Source organism: Hippocampus zosterae, chromosome 2, assembly GCF_025434085.1.
Source record: "Hippocampus zosterae strain Florida chromosome 2, ASM2543408v3, whole genome shotgun sequence".
Classification (NCBI taxonomy): domain Eukaryota; kingdom Metazoa; phylum Chordata; class Actinopteri; order Syngnathiformes; family Syngnathidae; genus Hippocampus; species Hippocampus zosterae.
Window position 1 is genome coordinate 34136321 of NC_067452.1, and position 16683 is coordinate 34153003.

General features: G+C 42.1%; 3 protein-coding genes across 3 annotated transcripts; 1 reads left to right on the plus strand and 2 right to left on the minus strand.

The window, feature by feature from the left end:
- Positions 1 to 43: 43 nt before the first annotated feature.
- Positions 44 to 16466, plus strand: LOC127596457 (rhamnose-binding lectin-like). The gene is made up of 18 exons (XM_052058965.1): positions 44 to 183; positions 467 to 499; positions 582 to 650; positions 7529 to 7664; positions 7907 to 8016; positions 8082 to 8126; positions 8598 to 8730; positions 8802 to 8905; positions 9140 to 9189; positions 14064 to 14103; positions 14422 to 14454; positions 14530 to 14598; positions 14716 to 14851; positions 15094 to 15203; positions 15269 to 15313; positions 15794 to 15926; positions 15993 to 16096; positions 16334 to 16466. Exons 1-18 carry the CDS (start codon positions 147 to 149, stop codon positions 16384 to 16386), a joined length of 1440 nt encoding a protein of 479 aa, XP_051914925.1. The 5' UTR covers positions 44 to 146; the 3' UTR covers positions 16387 to 16466.
- Positions 4049 to 6514, minus strand: LOC127595699 (L-rhamnose-binding lectin SML-like). Its single transcript, XM_052057405.1, has 9 exons — positions 6399 to 6514; positions 6042 to 6074; positions 5889 to 5957; positions 5636 to 5771; positions 5296 to 5405; positions 5186 to 5230; positions 4594 to 4726; positions 4424 to 4527; positions 4049 to 4181 (listed from the first exon to the last, which is right to left on the minus strand). Exons 1-9 carry the CDS (start codon positions 6433 to 6435, stop codon positions 4129 to 4131), a joined length of 720 nt encoding a protein of 239 aa, XP_051913365.1. The 5' UTR covers positions 6436 to 6514; the 3' UTR covers positions 4049 to 4128.
- LOC127595700 (L-rhamnose-binding lectin SML-like) lies at positions 10932 to 13279 on the minus strand. Its single transcript, XM_052057406.1, has 9 exons — positions 13168 to 13279; positions 12829 to 12861; positions 12675 to 12743; positions 12417 to 12552; positions 12051 to 12160; positions 11939 to 11983; positions 11302 to 11434; positions 11123 to 11226; positions 10932 to 10963 (listed from the first exon to the last, which is right to left on the minus strand). Exons 1-9 carry the CDS (start codon positions 13202 to 13204, stop codon positions 10932 to 10934), a joined length of 699 nt encoding a protein of 232 aa, XP_051913366.1. The 5' UTR covers positions 13205 to 13279.
- Positions 16467 to 16683: the final 217 nt, after the last annotated feature.

Consider the following 16683-nt stretch of genomic DNA (forward strand, 5'->3'; position numbering starts at 1 on the left):
GTAGCCAATCACATAGACCGCTGAAGACATCCTTCAAGTCGGTGTCTGTGGCGGGGCTTCTAATTAGCAGATGGGCTGCAAGCCTTGCAGTCACTATAAAGACAAGTGATCCGCTTCCAATTGTTACCGACTGGGCTGTGTGAAACATGGATTCCTACTGCTTCAGACTTAGTGCTGTGCTGTGTGAGTATCACCTACTGTATGGAAAAAAAAAACAACAACATCTGTTTCAAATCTATAGGCTGTTTCAGGAATGAGAAGGGGATAATCGGGCAGAATCTATATTAATGTGTGTTTTTAAGCACAGGATTTAACTTGATTTAACTCGAAATGGTTTCACACTGATGTGCCACTCTTTTGTGTCATTGACAAACCACCTTGCATTAAAGGGGAAAACCAGAATGAATTGATTTGCTCTAAAAAAATGTCCATGGATGTTCTTTGACTAAAATGTTTGTTTTTCCAGTGCTGGCAGCAACCGGTTTGCTCCTTACAGCAGGTGACTGTCAAAGTTTATGTGCAATATGCATTGTGTAGTTCCAGTTTAAATTTTTTTAAATCATAATTTTTAATCTTTGCAGTTTCTGATTCTGTGGACCGAGTGACCACCTGTGATAATAATGTGTGGCAAGTCCATCGCTTGTACTGCGGTAAGACTTGAGCCAGTCTGATTAAAATCTTTGCTCACTTAAACTTCTCGGTTTTCCTAAAGAGTCAAAGTTCAGGTTAACTTTGCTCCATGTTGATTCTTCCGTTTGTCTTGGTGTGACAGATCATGGCGTAATCAATGTGACAGACTCTTTGTATGGTCGCTCAAACTCGCTGGTCTGTGCTGAGGACAAATCTCATAAACGACTGGCCAACACAAAGTGCAGTCAGCAAGGCACCGTGGACAAAGTCAAGACGAGGTATGCATCAGGCCACAGTTGTGGGAAGCTTGTTTTGTTCAGATAAATGTATCTTTTTTTTTTTTATTGTCCATAGCGAAGTGTGCTGTTTGTTGGACCAATGAGCAAAAGTGTGGTGGGAAAATAATTCTTTAGTTGAATGCGTAGATTATGAGAGATGATAAAAATCAGAGATCTGAAATCCCATTTCTCCCCAGGCTAATTTTTGTCACAAACTGAAAGGGTTGATGTGGGGGCTTTTTGTTTTCTGCGCAGGTGTAATGGCAAGAAATCGTGTGAATTGGGCCTGAGTGATTTCCGTACTCCTGATCCCTGTGTTAGCACCTTCAAATATTTGCAAACCAACTTTACCTGCCTGGAAGCAAGTATGTCACCTACATGCTTGAAAGACTGTACAGAGTTCCACAACTGATCTTGACTTTGCCTCCATAGTTACTGTGGTGACTTGTGAGGGGTCCGTGGCATACTTGTATTGTGGTAAGAATTTCTTATTATATTGAGAGTACAACTTCAGTGGAACTAATTGGTCTTTTTTGTTGTCGTTTTGGGGTTATTATAAATGGAGCCATACGTGCCCCATTTCATAAATGACATGCTCTTATGAGCTACTATCTGACATGGATAATATTTAGCAAATGGCATGTTCTACAGATGTGTCCACACAACAAAAACACTTGTGCCATTAAACTGCGCTAGGTATTGCTATGCTTGTCGTCGTTAATGGCACAAATATGGCGACTATGTTACTTACCCCTGCCAATATGGCTGTCACATTGGCACATTTAGCCAGTTCCACTTCAGTTTTTATGTTCTGGAACCAAAGGGGATTTTTGCTGGACACTTTGCATCCACTAAATTAAGAATGCATTGATTCCAGATATGTCAAGATTAAAGTCGTTGTGCAATAAAAGCCCTTAAAATTAATGTAAACTCCATTTCCATCACCAACATTCATTCCATTCATCTCAACGGCAGGTATGGGACGCGTTATTACCATCCATGGGGCAGACTATGGCCGCCGCGACCAGACCACATGCTCATACAGAAGGGCCCCTCGTGAGCTAAAAAACGTCACATGCCTGCAGCCAACTGCCCTTGTTGCCCAAATGTACAGTTGCACTTTTTTTTGTTCTTACTCTCTGCTGTTCCTGAAATTAAGCCCCTTTTCCTCATTTATAGGTGCAATGGGAAATTCAGCTGTTCCGTCACAGCCAGCAATGCAGTGTTCACAGACCCATGTAAAGGCACCTACAAGTACTTGGAGATTTCCTACGCCTGTAAATGTAAGTAGGTGGTTGCCAATCTGGCACCTGAAGGTTATCGCTATCGTACAAAATTCCTGATTGTATTTTCACTGCATTCAAAAGTGGTCAATGTAATTTGAATATTTAAATACTGTCGCTCAGACTTGAGGTTGCACTGACTTTTCTTTCTGTCCACAGCTCCTGAGGCTAATCACCAGGCTCTCCTCTAAATGACTATTTGTTGTGGATTCAATTTGAGCATCTGTTGTTGCACTGTGCTGATGTTGGACTTGAATTAAATTGAAAATAAAATTGTTTCAAAATGATGCCTCAAGGTTTGGAGACTATTTGCTGTATTGGCCTGTGTGAACTTGAAGGCACGCACCAGTAAATATTTCACTTAATTTAAAATGGTTATCAAGCTGGGCTCACAACTTTGCATGTGCAGCTATGGTGTAATGCAAAGTATTTTCAACAATGGTATGCCCTTTAAATATTGTACAGTTTTCCCATTAATCAAGGTTAAAATTTGAGAAACATGTTAACTTGGACATCTTAAAACTGAGCAAATCTGAGGTTTCAGGTTCTCGGTTGGATTAGTAATGGCACCTGAATTGGCTTTAACTCAAAGTTGAACATTTGTGACTGAAATAAATGAAAATGCAATAAATCTATTCCAGACTCCAAAATGTAACACAAAAACTAAACTGAAGAAATACTCGACTCACATTGAGCACTTTAAAATGGCCACCGCTGTATACAAAATGGTGGACATGGAGCAAAAGTATATACAACAAACAAAACTAGGCAAAAGCCAAAGAATGAGTTCTGAGACTAGTTTTAAACATGGGCAGCGAGGGGGCTTGCCGAACGTTCAGTGAGAAGTCATTCCAAAGAGGGGGACCAGCAACAGAAAAGGCTTGATCCCGTCAGATTCTAGTTCTTGGTACCTCTGTCTGGTCCACAGACATGAGGCAGAGGGCAGGTGTGTTGGGGTTGAGAAGTTCAGAGAGGAAAGGTGCAGCCAGGCCGTTTAAAGGTTTGAAAACATATCTTTAAGAAGAACTCAAATGTATTGGAAGACAGTGAAGAGATGCCAGAGCAGGAGTTATGTGCTCCCTCTTACCAGTGCCAGTCAAGAGGCGAGCAGCAGCATTTGGGACCAACTGGAGATGTTTATTGGAGGATTGGTTGACTCCAAAGTGCATGACAGTAACCAGCTGGGATGTGACGAAGGCATGACTTACTGTTTCAAAGTGCTCTCAAGGCCAGGCTTTAGCTCGCTGCCTCAGGTGAAAGACGCTGGATTGAACAAAGCACCAATTTGCCAGTCCAGTTTAGGTTTGGGGGCCCAAGTCTATGGGATGTACAAGGGCTCCTGGGACCAAATGCTACCACTGTCTTTTCCTTGAAATTCAGATCTTCATTTTCTCCAGACAGGATAATACCCATCGAGAGTCTTTTTTGCTTCGTGGGACACAGATCTGACAGTACCTACAAGTGCTTTTTGCAGTTTAACTGAAAGTCTTCCATTTCAATTTTAGGCCAATAAAACATGTCAAACATCCTTAAGCATTTTTTTAAACCTTGTATAATATCCTCAATGGAAACATACGTGCACGCTTAATGATGCACATGCTTTAGTCCATCACTTTTCTGTGAAAAGTCAACCACTGAAGTTCAGGTTGAGACACCTCAGGGATCGACACTGCATTCTCGGTCAATGGGCGGGGAACACCCTGAACTGGTTGCTAGCCAATCACAGGGCACACAGCTTGTCATGAATTAAATGTGACCCCATCTTGATAAGTTTTACTAAAAAGTTTAGTATTTGGCTGTTGGTGTAGTGTACATTCTAGTTCACGCAGCAGATTATCTCCACCAAACCTTGAGGCATCATTTTTAAAGAATGTTTTATTTTCACATGAATACAAGTACAAAGAGTTCAACGTGCAGCACATTGCAATGGCAGACACTCAAATGGAATCCACACCAAATTGCAGTACACCCTGGTGAGTCACCTTAGGAGCTGTAGAGAGAAAAGTCAGTGCAAGCTGAAGTTCAATAAATGCTGCGATACATAACAATTAGCTTCATTTTTTTTTTTTTTTACATGGAATGCCATCAGCTGAAAGGCCTCGACACATCGTTTAAAGGCTGGCCTTTAATGAGAAGCCATTTTAATAGTCACATAACATTGGCCCCTCTTGAATGCAGCTAAAATACTACAGAGATGACCTCAAGGTGCCAAAAAGGCTACCACCTACTTACGTTTACAGGCGTAGGAAATCTCCAAGTACTTGTAGGTGCCTATACATGGGTCTGTGAACACTGCATTGCTGGCTGTGACGGAACAGCTAAATCTCCCATTGCACCTATGAATAAGGAAAAGGGTTTAGTTTCAGAAATGGGAGGGAAAAAAAACGTTTGTGCAACTGTACATTTGGGCAACAAGGGGAGTTGGCTGCAGACATGTGATGTTTCTCAGCCCATGAGGGCCCCTTCTGTATGAGCATGTGGTCTTGTCGCGGCGTCCATAGTCTGCCCCATAGATGTCAATAACTCGTCCCATACCTGCCATTGAGATGAGGGGAAAGAATGGAGAGTTGATTGTACAATAAAATCAGTCACTTGAATCTTGATGCTCCGAAGTTACCAGACAGTGTCCAGCCAGCTCAAAAGCCCCTTTGGCACTGTCGTTTCCAAAGTCTTAGTTCCAGAAATGTAAAAACAAAACTAGAGTGGAACAGGCTAAACAGCACCAATCAAAGGTAATGCATAGCCATATCTATGATGTTTAATGGTGCAAGGCATTTTGCTGTGTGGCCACACATCTGTTGAACATGCCATTTTTGTCAAGCATTATCAATATCACGAGGCAGGTTTGGTCTAATTTTCATGAACAATAATTCTATCCAGTGTTGGCATTTACTAGGCCCTCTAGAAAAAATAAAATGCCAACATTAGCCTGTTACACGGAGCGCAATACAAACTACTGCTAACAAAATTAAAAAAAAAAAATAAAGTTCTTACCACAATACAAGTGTGCCACGGACCCCTCACAAGTTACCACAGTAACTGTCGGAGTAAAGTCAATTAGTTATGGAATTCTGTACATTCTTTACAGCATGTAGGAGACTTACTTGCTTCCAGGCAGGTAAAGTTGGTCTGCAAATATTTGAAGGTGCCAACACAGGGATCAGGAGTACGGAAATCACTCAGGCCCAATTCACATGATTTCTTGCCATTGCAACTGCGTGCAAAAAAAACACAGCCCTTTCACATCGTTCCAAAAATTAGCCTGTGGGAGAACTGCATTTTCAGATCCTTTTATACATTTTCTTAAGCTAAATCCTTTACTCAATGAAAGCACCATTTTCACAGCATGCGTGTGCTTATTGGTCACATGACCAGCACACACATCTGGGCCATTCTTTAAAAACAAAACAAGCAGGTTTCTCACAACTCTGGCCTGATGCATACCTCGTCTTGACTTTGTCCACGGTGCCTTGCTGACTGCACTTTGTGTTGGCCAGTCGTTTATGAGATTTGCCCTCAGCACAGACCAGCGAGTTTGAGCGACCATACAAAGAGCCCGTCACATTGATTACGCCACGATCTGCCACACCAAGACAGACGGAAGAATCAACATGGAGCAAAGTTAATCTGAACATGAATCTTTAGGACGTTAAAGAACTAAGTCAGTCAGTTTTAATCAGACTGGCTGAAGTCTTACCGCAGTATAAACGGTGGACTTGCCACACATTATTATCACAAGTGGTCACTTGGTCCACATAATCAGAAACTGTAAAGATTAAAAATTGGTACAGTCATTTTTTTAGTAACAGGAACTACCCAATGCACATTAGACAAATGAATTGACACTCACCTGCTGCGTGGAGCAAACAGGTTGTTGCCAGCACTGGAAAACAAAGATTCTTTATTTTCAAAGAATGGCCATGAGCATTTTTATGAGAGCAAATCATTTAATTCCGTTTTTCCCCTCTCATGCAAGATGGTTTGTCAATGAGTCATTGACAATGACAAAACAAAGGCTGCATATCAGAGTGAAACTATTGAGGGAAAGGTTAAATCATGCTCATACAATAAAATGTGCCTTTCTCACAACAGTCAAAAACAAATTAACATGGATTCTGCCCCATCATCGCTTCTCATTCCTGAAACAGTCTATAGATTCAAAACAGATTTCTTTTTTTTTTTTTCCCCCCCATCAGTGAATACTCACACAGCACAGCACTAAGTCTGAAGCGGTAGGAATCCATGTTTCACACAGCCCAGTCAGTAACAATTGGAAGCGGATCACTTGTCTTTATAGTGACTGCAAGGCTTGCAGCCCATCTGCTAATTAGAAGCCCCGCCTCCGACACCAACTGTGTACCGGTAATTGGCTACGTAACACTTGTCAACATTACGAGCATGACAAGAATTTTCAAGATCAGTTTTTCGCACCGAAGACAATGGTACCCTTCATTTTGCCTGATATTGCTCCCGTTTTTCTGATACATGCAACAACTTTCATGTATTTACTTGTTTTCTTAACATCATTGCATATCATGAATATGTGTTGTATTGTCATTCTTGTAATGTAGACCAGTGTCACATCGCCAATTATACAGACCACTGAAGACCTCCTTCAAGTCAGTGTCAGAGGCGGGGCTTCTAATTAGCAGATGGGCGGCAACCCTTGCAGTCACTATAAAGACAAGTGATCCGCTTCCAATTGTTACTGAGTGGGCTGTGTGAAACATGGATTCCTACCGCTCCAGACTTAGTACTGTGCTGTGTGAGTATCACTGATGGGAAAATGGACTGTTTCAGGGATGATGGGGCAGAATCTACATTAATGTGCGTTTTTGACTGTTGTACTCAGAAGTGAATTTAATTGTATGGTATAAGCACAGGATATAACTTTCCTCTCAATAGTTTCACACTGATGTGCTCCTCTGTTGTGTCATTGACAAACCACCTTGCATTAGAGGGAAAAACGGAATGAATTGATTTGCTCTAAAAAATGTCCATGGCTGTTGTCTGACTAAAATGTTTGTTTTCCAGTGCTGGCAGCAACCGGTTTGCTCCTTACAGCAGGTGACGGTCAAAGTTTATGTGCAATATGCATTGTGTTCCAGTTTAAGTAACTTAAAATCATAACAATTTTTAATCTTTGCAGTTGCTGATTATGTGGACCAAGTGACCACTTGTGATAATAATGTGTGGCAAGTCCACCGTTTATACTGCGGTAAGACTTCAGCCAGTCTGATTAAAACTGTGACTGACTTAGTTCTTTAACTTCCTAAAGATTCATGTTCAGATTAACTTTGCTCCATGTTGATTCTTCCGTCTGTCTTGGTGTGGCAGATCGTGGCGTAATCAATGTGACGGGCTCTTTGTATGGTCGCTCAAACTCGCTGGTCTGTGCTGAGGGCAAATCTCATAAACGACTGGCCAACACAAAGTGCAGTCAGCAAGGCACCGTGGACAAAGTCAAGACGAGGTATGCATCAGGCCAGAGTTGTGAGAAACCTGCTTGTTTTGTTTTTTAAAGGATGGCCCAGATGTGTGTGTGCTGGTCATGTGACCAATAAGCACAAGCATGCTGTGAAAATGGCGCTTTCATTGAGTAAAGGATTTAGCTTAAAATGTATACAAGGATCTGAAAATACATTTCTCCCACAGGCTAATTTTATGGAACAATGTGAACGGGCTGATGTGTTTTTTTTTTTTTTTTGCACGCAGTTGCAATGGCAAGAAATCGTGTGAATTGGGCCTGAGTGATTTCCGTACTCCTGATCCCTGTGTTGGCACCTTCAAATATTTGCAGACCAACTTTACCTGCCTGGAAGCAAGTACGTCTCCTACATGCTTGAACGAATGTACATAATTCCATAACTAATTGACTTTACTCCGACAGTTACTGTGGTAACTTGTGAGGGATCCGTGGCACACTTGTATTGTGGTAAGAACTTTATTTTTTAAATTTTGTTAGTAGTTTGTATTGCGCTCCGTGTAACGGGCTAATGTTGGCATTTTATTTTTTCTAGAGGGCCTAGTAAATGCAAGCACTGGATATAATTATTGTTCATGAAAATTAGGCTAAATCTGCCTGCCTGATATTGATGATGCTTGACAAAAATGGCATGTTCAACAGATGTGTGACCACACAGCAAAATGGCTTGCACCATTAAACATCATAGATATGGCTATGCATTAACTTTGGTGCTGTTTAGCCTGTTGCACTCTGGGTTTTTTTTGTGTTTTTTTTTTAATTTCTGGAACTAAGACTTTGGAAACGACAGTACCAAAGGGGCTTTTGAGCTGGCTGGACACTGTCTGATAACTTCAGAGCATCAAGATTCAAGTGACTTTTATTGTACAATCAACTCTCCATTCCCACCACCAACATTCTTTCCCCTCATCTCAACGGCAGGTATGGGACGAGTTATTGACATCTATGGGGCGGACTATGGACGCCGCGACAAGACCACATGCTCATACAGAAGGGGCCCTCATGGGCTGAAAAACATCACATGTCTGCAGCCAACTCCCCTTGTTGCCCAAATGTACAGTAGCACAAACTTTTTTTTTTTCCCCTCTCCCATTTCTGAAACTAAACGCTTTCCCTTATTCATAGGTGCAATGGGAGATTCAGCTGTTCAGTCACAGCCAGCAATGCAGTGTTCACAGACCCATGTGTAGGCACCTACAAGTACTTGGAGATTTCCTACGCCTGTAAACGTAAGTGGTAGCCTATTTGGCACCTTGAGGTCATCTATAGTATTTTAGCTGCATTCAAGAGGGGCCAATGTTATGTGACTATTAAAATGGCTTCTCATTAAAGGCCAGCCTTTAAACGATGTGTCGCGGCTTTTCAGCTGATGGCATTCCATGTAAAAAAAAAAAAAATGAAGCTAATTGTTTGTATCGCAGCATTTATTGAACTTCAGCTTGCACTGACTTTTCTCTCTACAGCTCCTAAGGTGAGCCACCAGGGTGTACTGCAATTTGGTGTGCATTCCATTTGAGTGTGCCATTGCGACATGCTACACGTTGAACTCTTTGTACTTGTATCCATGTGAAAATAAAACATTCTTTCAAAATGATGCCTCAAGGTTTGGTGGAGACAATTTGCTGCGTGAACTAGAATGTACACTACACCAACAGCCAAATACTTTTTAGTAAAATGCTTTTCAAGATGGGCTCACATTTAATTCATGACCAGCTTTGTGTGCCCTGTGATTGGCTAGCAACCAGTTCAGGGTGTTCCCCGCCCATTGACCGAGAATGCAGTGTCAAGCCCCGAGGTGTCTCAACTTGAACTTGAATGGTTGACTTTTCACAGTAAAGTGACGGATTAAAGCATGTGCATCATTAAGTGTGCAGGTATGTTTTCATTGAGGATATTATACAAGGTTTAAAAAAATGCTTATGGATGTTTGACATGTTTTACTGGCCTAAAATTGAAATGAGACTTTTGAAAGGGCCTGACCCCACTTTCAGTTAAACTGCAGTAAGCACTTCTAGGTACTGTCAGATCCATGTCCCACTAAGCAAAAATGGGTATTTTTATCCTGTCTGGAGAGTTAGGATCTGAATGGCACTGAATTTATAGGAAGAGACAGTGGTAGCACTTGGTCCCAGGAGCCCTTGTACATCCCATAGACTTGGGCCCCCAAACCTAAACTGGACTGGCAAATTGGTGCTTTGTTCAATCCAGTGTCTTTCACCTGAGGCAGCGAGCTAAAGCCTGGCCTTGAGAGCACTTTGAAACAGTAAGTCATGCCTTCGTCACATCCCAGCTGGTTACTGTCATGCACTTTGGAGTCAACCAATCCTCCAATAAACATTTCCAGTTGGTCCCGAATGCTGCTGCTCACCTCTTGACTGGCACTGGTAAGAGGGAGCACATAACTCCTGCTCTGGCATCTCTTCACTGTCTTCCGATACATTTCCGAGTTTTTAAAGATGTTTTCAAACCTTTAAACGGCCTGGCTGCACCTTCTCTCTGAACTTGTCAACCCCAACACACCTGCCCGGTGCCTCATGTCTTCGGACCAGACAGAGGTACCAAGAACTAAGCGACTCGGATGAGATCAAGCCTTTTGTTGCTGGTCCCTCTTTGGAATGACCTCCCACTGAACATTCGGCAAGCCCCCTCGCTGCCCATGTTTAAATCTCGTCTCAGAACTCATTCATATTCTTTGGCTTTTGACTAATTTATCGACTTTTTGTGCTTCATTGTTCATACCTTTGCGCCATGTCCAGCATTTTGTATACAGCGGTGGCCATTTTAAAGTTATCAATATGAGTTGAGTATTCAGTTTTTGTGCTACATTTTGGGGTCAGAAATAGATTGTAGAACATTTGTGACAAATGAAAATGCATCGAGTTAAAGCAAATTCAGGTGCCACTGTATTTGTATTCCAACTCAGACCCTGAAACCTCAGATTGACAGATTTGATCCGTTTTGAGATATTTATCAAATGTTAATCTTTAGATTAATGGGGATAATGTACAAAGGGTTTCAAAGGAATACCTTTGTTGAAAGCACTTTCCATTACACAAAACCTGCACATGCAAAGTTGTGAGCCCAGCTTGATAACCATTTTAAATTAAGTGAAATATTTACTGGTGCGTGCCTTCAAGTTCACAGGCCAATACAGCAAATAGTCTCCAAACCTTGAGGCATCATTTTGAAACAATTTTATTTTCAATTTAATTGAAGTCCAACATCAGATGCTCAAATTGAATCCACAACAGTCACTTAGAGGAGAGCCTGGTGATTAGCCTCAGGAGCTGTGGACAGAAAGAAAAGTCAGTGCAACCTCAAGTCTGAGCGACAGTATTTAAATATTCAAATTACATTGACCACTTTTAAATGCAGTGAAAATATAATCATGAATTTTGTACGATAGCGATAACCTTCAGGTGCCAGATTGGCAACCACCTACTTACATTTACAGGCATAGGAAATCTCCAAGTACTTGTAGGTGCCTTTACATGGGTCTGTGAACACTGCATTGCTGGCTGTGACTGAACAGCTGAATTTCCCATTGCACCTATAAATGAGGAAAAGGGGCTTATAATTTCAGGAACAGGGGCGAGGAAGAACAAAAAAAAAAGTGCAACTGTACATTTGGGCAACAAGGGCAGTTGGCTGCAGGCATGTGACGTTTTTTAGCTCACGAGGGGCCCTTCTGTATGAGCATGTGGTCTGGTCGCGGCGGCCATAGTCTGCCCCATGGATGGTGATAACGCGTCCCATACCTGCCGTTGAGATGAATGTAGGTGATGGAAAGCGAGTTTACATTAATTTTATTTCAAGGGCTTTTATTACATAACCACTTCAATCTTGACATATCCAGAATCAATGCGCTCTGAAGTTAGTGGATACAAAGTGTCCAGCCAAAATCCCCTTTAGTTCCAGAACAGAAAAACTATGAAGTGGAACTGGCTAAATGTGCCAATGTGACAGCCATATTGGCAGGGGTAAGTAACATGGTCGCCATATATGTGCCATTAACGACGACAAGCATAGCCATACCTAGCGCAGTTTAATGGCACAAGTGTTTTTGTTGTGTGGACACGTGTAGAACATGCCATTTGCCAAATATTATCCATGTCAGATAGTGGCTCATGAGAGCATCTAAGGGCATGTCATTTATGAAATGGGGCAAGTATGGCTCCATTTTCCATTAATAACCCCAAAACAAAAAAGAGAACAATTAGTTCAGCTGAAGTTTTACTCTCAATATAATAAAAAGTTCTTACCACAATACAAGTATGCCACGGACCCCTCACAAGTCACAACAGTAACTATGGAGGCAAAGTCAAGATCAGTTGTGGAACTCTGTACAGGCTTTCAAGCATGTAGGTGACATACTTGCATCCAGGCAGGTAAAGTTGGTCTGCAAATATTTGAAGGTGCCAACACAGGGATCAGGAGTACGGAAATCACTCAGGCCCAATTCACATGATTTCTTGCCATTGCACCTGCGCAGAAAAAACAAAAAAACCCACATCAACCCTTTCAGTTTGTGACAAAAATTAGCCTGGGGAGAAATGGGATTTCAGATCCCTCTTGATTTTTATTATCTATAATACTCTACACATTCAACTAAAGCATTATTTTCCCACCACACTTGTGCTCATTGGTCGAATGAACAGCACACTTCACTGTGGACTTGAAAAAAAAGATGCATTTATTTGAACAAAACAAGCTTCTCACAACGCTGCGCCCAATGCATACCTCGTCTTGACTTTGTCCACGGTGCCTTGCTGACTGCACTTTGTGTTGGCCAGTCGTTTATGAGATTTGCCCTCAGCACAGACCAGCGAGTTTGAGCGACCATACAAAGAGCCCGTCACATTGATTACGCCATGATCTGCCACGCCAAGACAGACGGAAGAATCAACATGGATCAAAGTTAACCTGAACTTTGACTCTTTAGGAAGACCGAGAAGTTTAAGTGAGCAAAGATTTTAATCAGACTGGCTCAAGTCTTACCGCAGTACAAGCGATGGACTTGCCACACATTATTATCACAGGTGGTCACTCGGTCCATAGAATCAGAAACTGCAAAGATTAATAATTGTTACGATTTTAAATTTTTTAAACTGGAACTACACAATACATATTGCACATAAACTTTGACCGTCACCTGCTGTAAGGAGCAAACCGGTTGCTGCCAGCACTGGAAAAAGAACATTTTAGTCAGACAACAGCCATGGACATTTTTTAGAGCAAATCAATTCATTCCGTTTTTCCCTCTAATGCAAGGTGGTTTGTCAATGACACAACAGAGGAGCACATCAGTGTGAAACTATTTTGAGAGGAAAGTTAAATCCTGTGTTTAAACCATCCAATTAAATTAACGTCTGAGAACAATAGTCAAAAACACACATGAATATAAATTCTGCCCTATCATCCCTTCTCATTCCTTAAACGGTCTATAGATTTGAAACTGATTTTTTTTCTTCTTCCAATCAGTGATACTCACACAGCACAGCACTAAGTCTGAAGCAGTAGGAATCCATGTTTCACACAGCCCAGTCGGTAACACCTGGAAGCGGATCACTTGTCTTTATAGTGACTGCAAGGGTTGCCGCCCATCTGCTAATTAGAAGCCCCGCCTCTGACACCGACTTGAAGGAGGTCTTCAGCGGTCTGTATAATTGGCGATGTGACACTGGTCTACATTACAAGAATGACAATACAACACGTCGGCCCGGTAGTCCAGTGGTTAGCACGTCGGCTTCACAGTGCAGAGGTACCGGGTTCGATTCCAGCTCCGGCCTCCCTGTGTGGAGTTTGCATGTTCTCCCCGGGCCTGCGTGGGTTTTCTCCGGGTGCTCCGGTTTCCTCCCACGTTCCAAAAACATGCATGGTAGGCTGATTGGACGCTCTAAATTGTCCCTAGGTGTGAATGTGAGCGTGGATGGTTGTTCGTCTCTGTGTGCCCTGCGATTGGCTGGCAACTGATCCAGGTTGTCCCCCGCCTACTGCCCGAAGACGGCTGGGATAGGCTCCAGCACCCCCCGCGACCCTTGTGAGGATTAAGCGGTTCAGAAAATGGATGGATGGATGGACAATACAACACATATTCATGATATGCAATGATGTTAAGAAAACAAGTAAATACATGAAAGTTGTTGCATGTATCAGAAAAACGGGAGCAATATCAGGCAAAATGAAGGGTACCATTGTCTTCGGTGCGAAAAACTGATCTTGAAAATTCTTGTCATGCTCGTAATGTTGACAAGTGTTACGTAGCCAATTACCGGTACACAGTTGGTGTCGGAGGCGGAGCTTCTAATTAGCAGATGGGCTGCAAGCCTTGCAGTCACTATAAAAACAAGTGATCCGCTTCCAATTGTTACTGACTGGGCTGTGTGAAACATGGATTCCTACCGCTCCAGACTTAGTGCTGTGCTGTGTGAGTATCACTGATTGGAAAAAAAAAAAAAGAAATCTGTTTCGACTCTATAGACTGTTTCAGGAATGAGAAGCGATGATGGGGCAGAATCAATATTAATTTGTTTTTGACTGTTGTGAGAAAGGCACATTTTATTGTATGAGCATGATTTAACCTTTCCCTCAATAGTTTCACCCTGATATGCACCCTTTGTTTTGTCATTGTTAATGACTCATTGACAAACCATCTTGCACGAGAGGGAAAAACGGAATGAATTGATTTGCTCTCAAAAAAATGCTGATGGCCATTCTTTGAAAATAAAAAATCTTTGTTTTCCAGTGCTGGCAACAACCTGTTTGCTCCACGCAGCAGGTGAGTGTCAATGCATTTGTCTAATGGGTAGTTCCTGTTATTAAAAAAATAACTCGTACAAATTAATCTTTACAGTTGCTGATTATGTGGACCAAGTGACCACTTGTGATAATAATGTGTGGCAAGTCCACCGTTTATACTGCGGTAAGACTTGAGCCAGTCTGATTAAAACTGACTGACTTAGTTCTTTAACTTCCTAAAGATTCATGTTCAGATTAACTTTGCTCCATGTTGATTCTTCCGTCTGTCTTGGTGTGGCAGATCGTGGCGTAATCAATGTGACGGGCTCTTTGTATGGTCGCTCAAACTCGCTGGTCTGCGCTGAGGGCAAATCTCATAAACGACTGGCCAACACAAAGTGCAGTCAGCAAGGCACCGTGGACAAAGTCAAGACGAGGTATGCATCAGGCCAGAGTTGTGAGAAACCTGCTTGTTTTGTTTTTTAAAGGATGGCCCAGATGTGTGTGTGCCGGTCATTTGACCAATAAGCACACGCATGCTGTGAAATGGTGCTTTCATTGAGTTGAGTAAAGGATTTGGCTTAAGAAAATGTATAAAAGGATCTGAAAATGCAGTTCTCCCACAGGCTAATTTTTGGAACGATGTGAAAGGGCTGATGTGTTTGTTTTTTGCACGCAGTTGCAATGGCAAGAAATCATGTGAATTGGGCCTGAGTGATTTCCGTACTCCTGATCCCTGTGTTGGCACCTTCAAATATTTGCAGACCAACTTTACCTGCCTGGAAGCAAGTACGTCTCCTACATGCTTGAACGAATGTACAGAATTCCATAACTAATTGCCTTTACTCCGACAGTTACTGTGGTAACTTGTGAGGGATCCGTGGCACACTTGTATTGTGGTAAGAACTTTATTTTTTTTAATTTTGGTAGCAGTAGTTTGTATTGCGCTCCGTGTAACAGGCTAATGTTGGCATTTTATTTTTTCTAGAGGGCCAAGTAAATGCCAACACTGGATAGAATTATTGTTCATGAAAATTAGGCTAAATCTGCCTGCCTGATATTGATGATGATTGACAAAAATGGCATGTTCAACAGATGTGTGGCCACACAGCAAAATGGCTTGCACCATTAAACCTCATAAATATGGCTATGCATTACCTTTGATTGGCGCTGTTAAGCCTTTTCCACTCGAGTGTTTTTATTTTCTTAAATATAAATTTCTGGAACTAAGACTTTGGAAACGACAGTGCCAAAGGGGCTTTTGAGCTGGCTGGACAATGTCTGATAACTTCAGAGCATCTCAATCAAGATTCAAGTGACTGATTTTATTGTACAACTCTCATTCCCACCACCGTTCTTTCCCCTCATCTCAATGGCAGGTATGGGACGAGTTATTGACATCTATGGGGCAGACTATGGACGCCGCGACAAGACCACATGCTCATACAGAAGGGGCCCTCATGGGCTGAGAAACATCACATGTCTGCAGCCAACTCCCCTTGTTGCCCAAATGTACAGTTGCACAAACGTTTTTTTTCCCTCCCATTTCTGAAACTAAACCCTTTTCCTTATTCATAGGTGCAATGGGAGATTCAGCTGTTCCGTCACAGCCAGCAATGCAGTGTTCACAGACCCATGTAAAGGCACCTACAAGTACTTGGAGATTTCCTACGCCTGTAAACGTAAGTAGGTGGTAGCCTATTTGGCACCTTGAGGTCATCTCTGTAGTGTTTTAGCTGCATTCAAGAGGGGGCCAATGTTATGTGACTAAGATGGCTTCCCATTAAATGCCAGCCTTCAAACGATCTGTAGAGGCTTTTAAGCTGACAGCATTCCATGTAAATAAAAAAAATGAAGCTAATTGTTATGTATTGCAGCATTTATTGAACTTCAGCTTGCACTGACTTTTCTCTCTACAGCTCCTAAGGTGACTCACCAGGGTGTACTGCAATTTGGTGTGGATTCCATTTGAGTGTCTGCCATTTCAACATCCTGCATGTTAAACTCTTTGTACTTGTATTCATGTGAAAATAAAACATTCTTTCAAAATGATGCCTCAAGGTTTGGAGACAATTTGCTGTGTGAACTAGAATGTACAGTACACCAACAGCCAAATACTTAACTTTTTAGTAAAATGCTTATCAAGATGGGCTCACATTTAATTCATGACCAGCTATGTATGCCCTGTGATAGGCTAGCAACCAGTTCAGGGTCTACCCCGCCCATTGACCGAGAATAGGCGGGTGCAGTGTCGAGCCCTGAGGTGTCT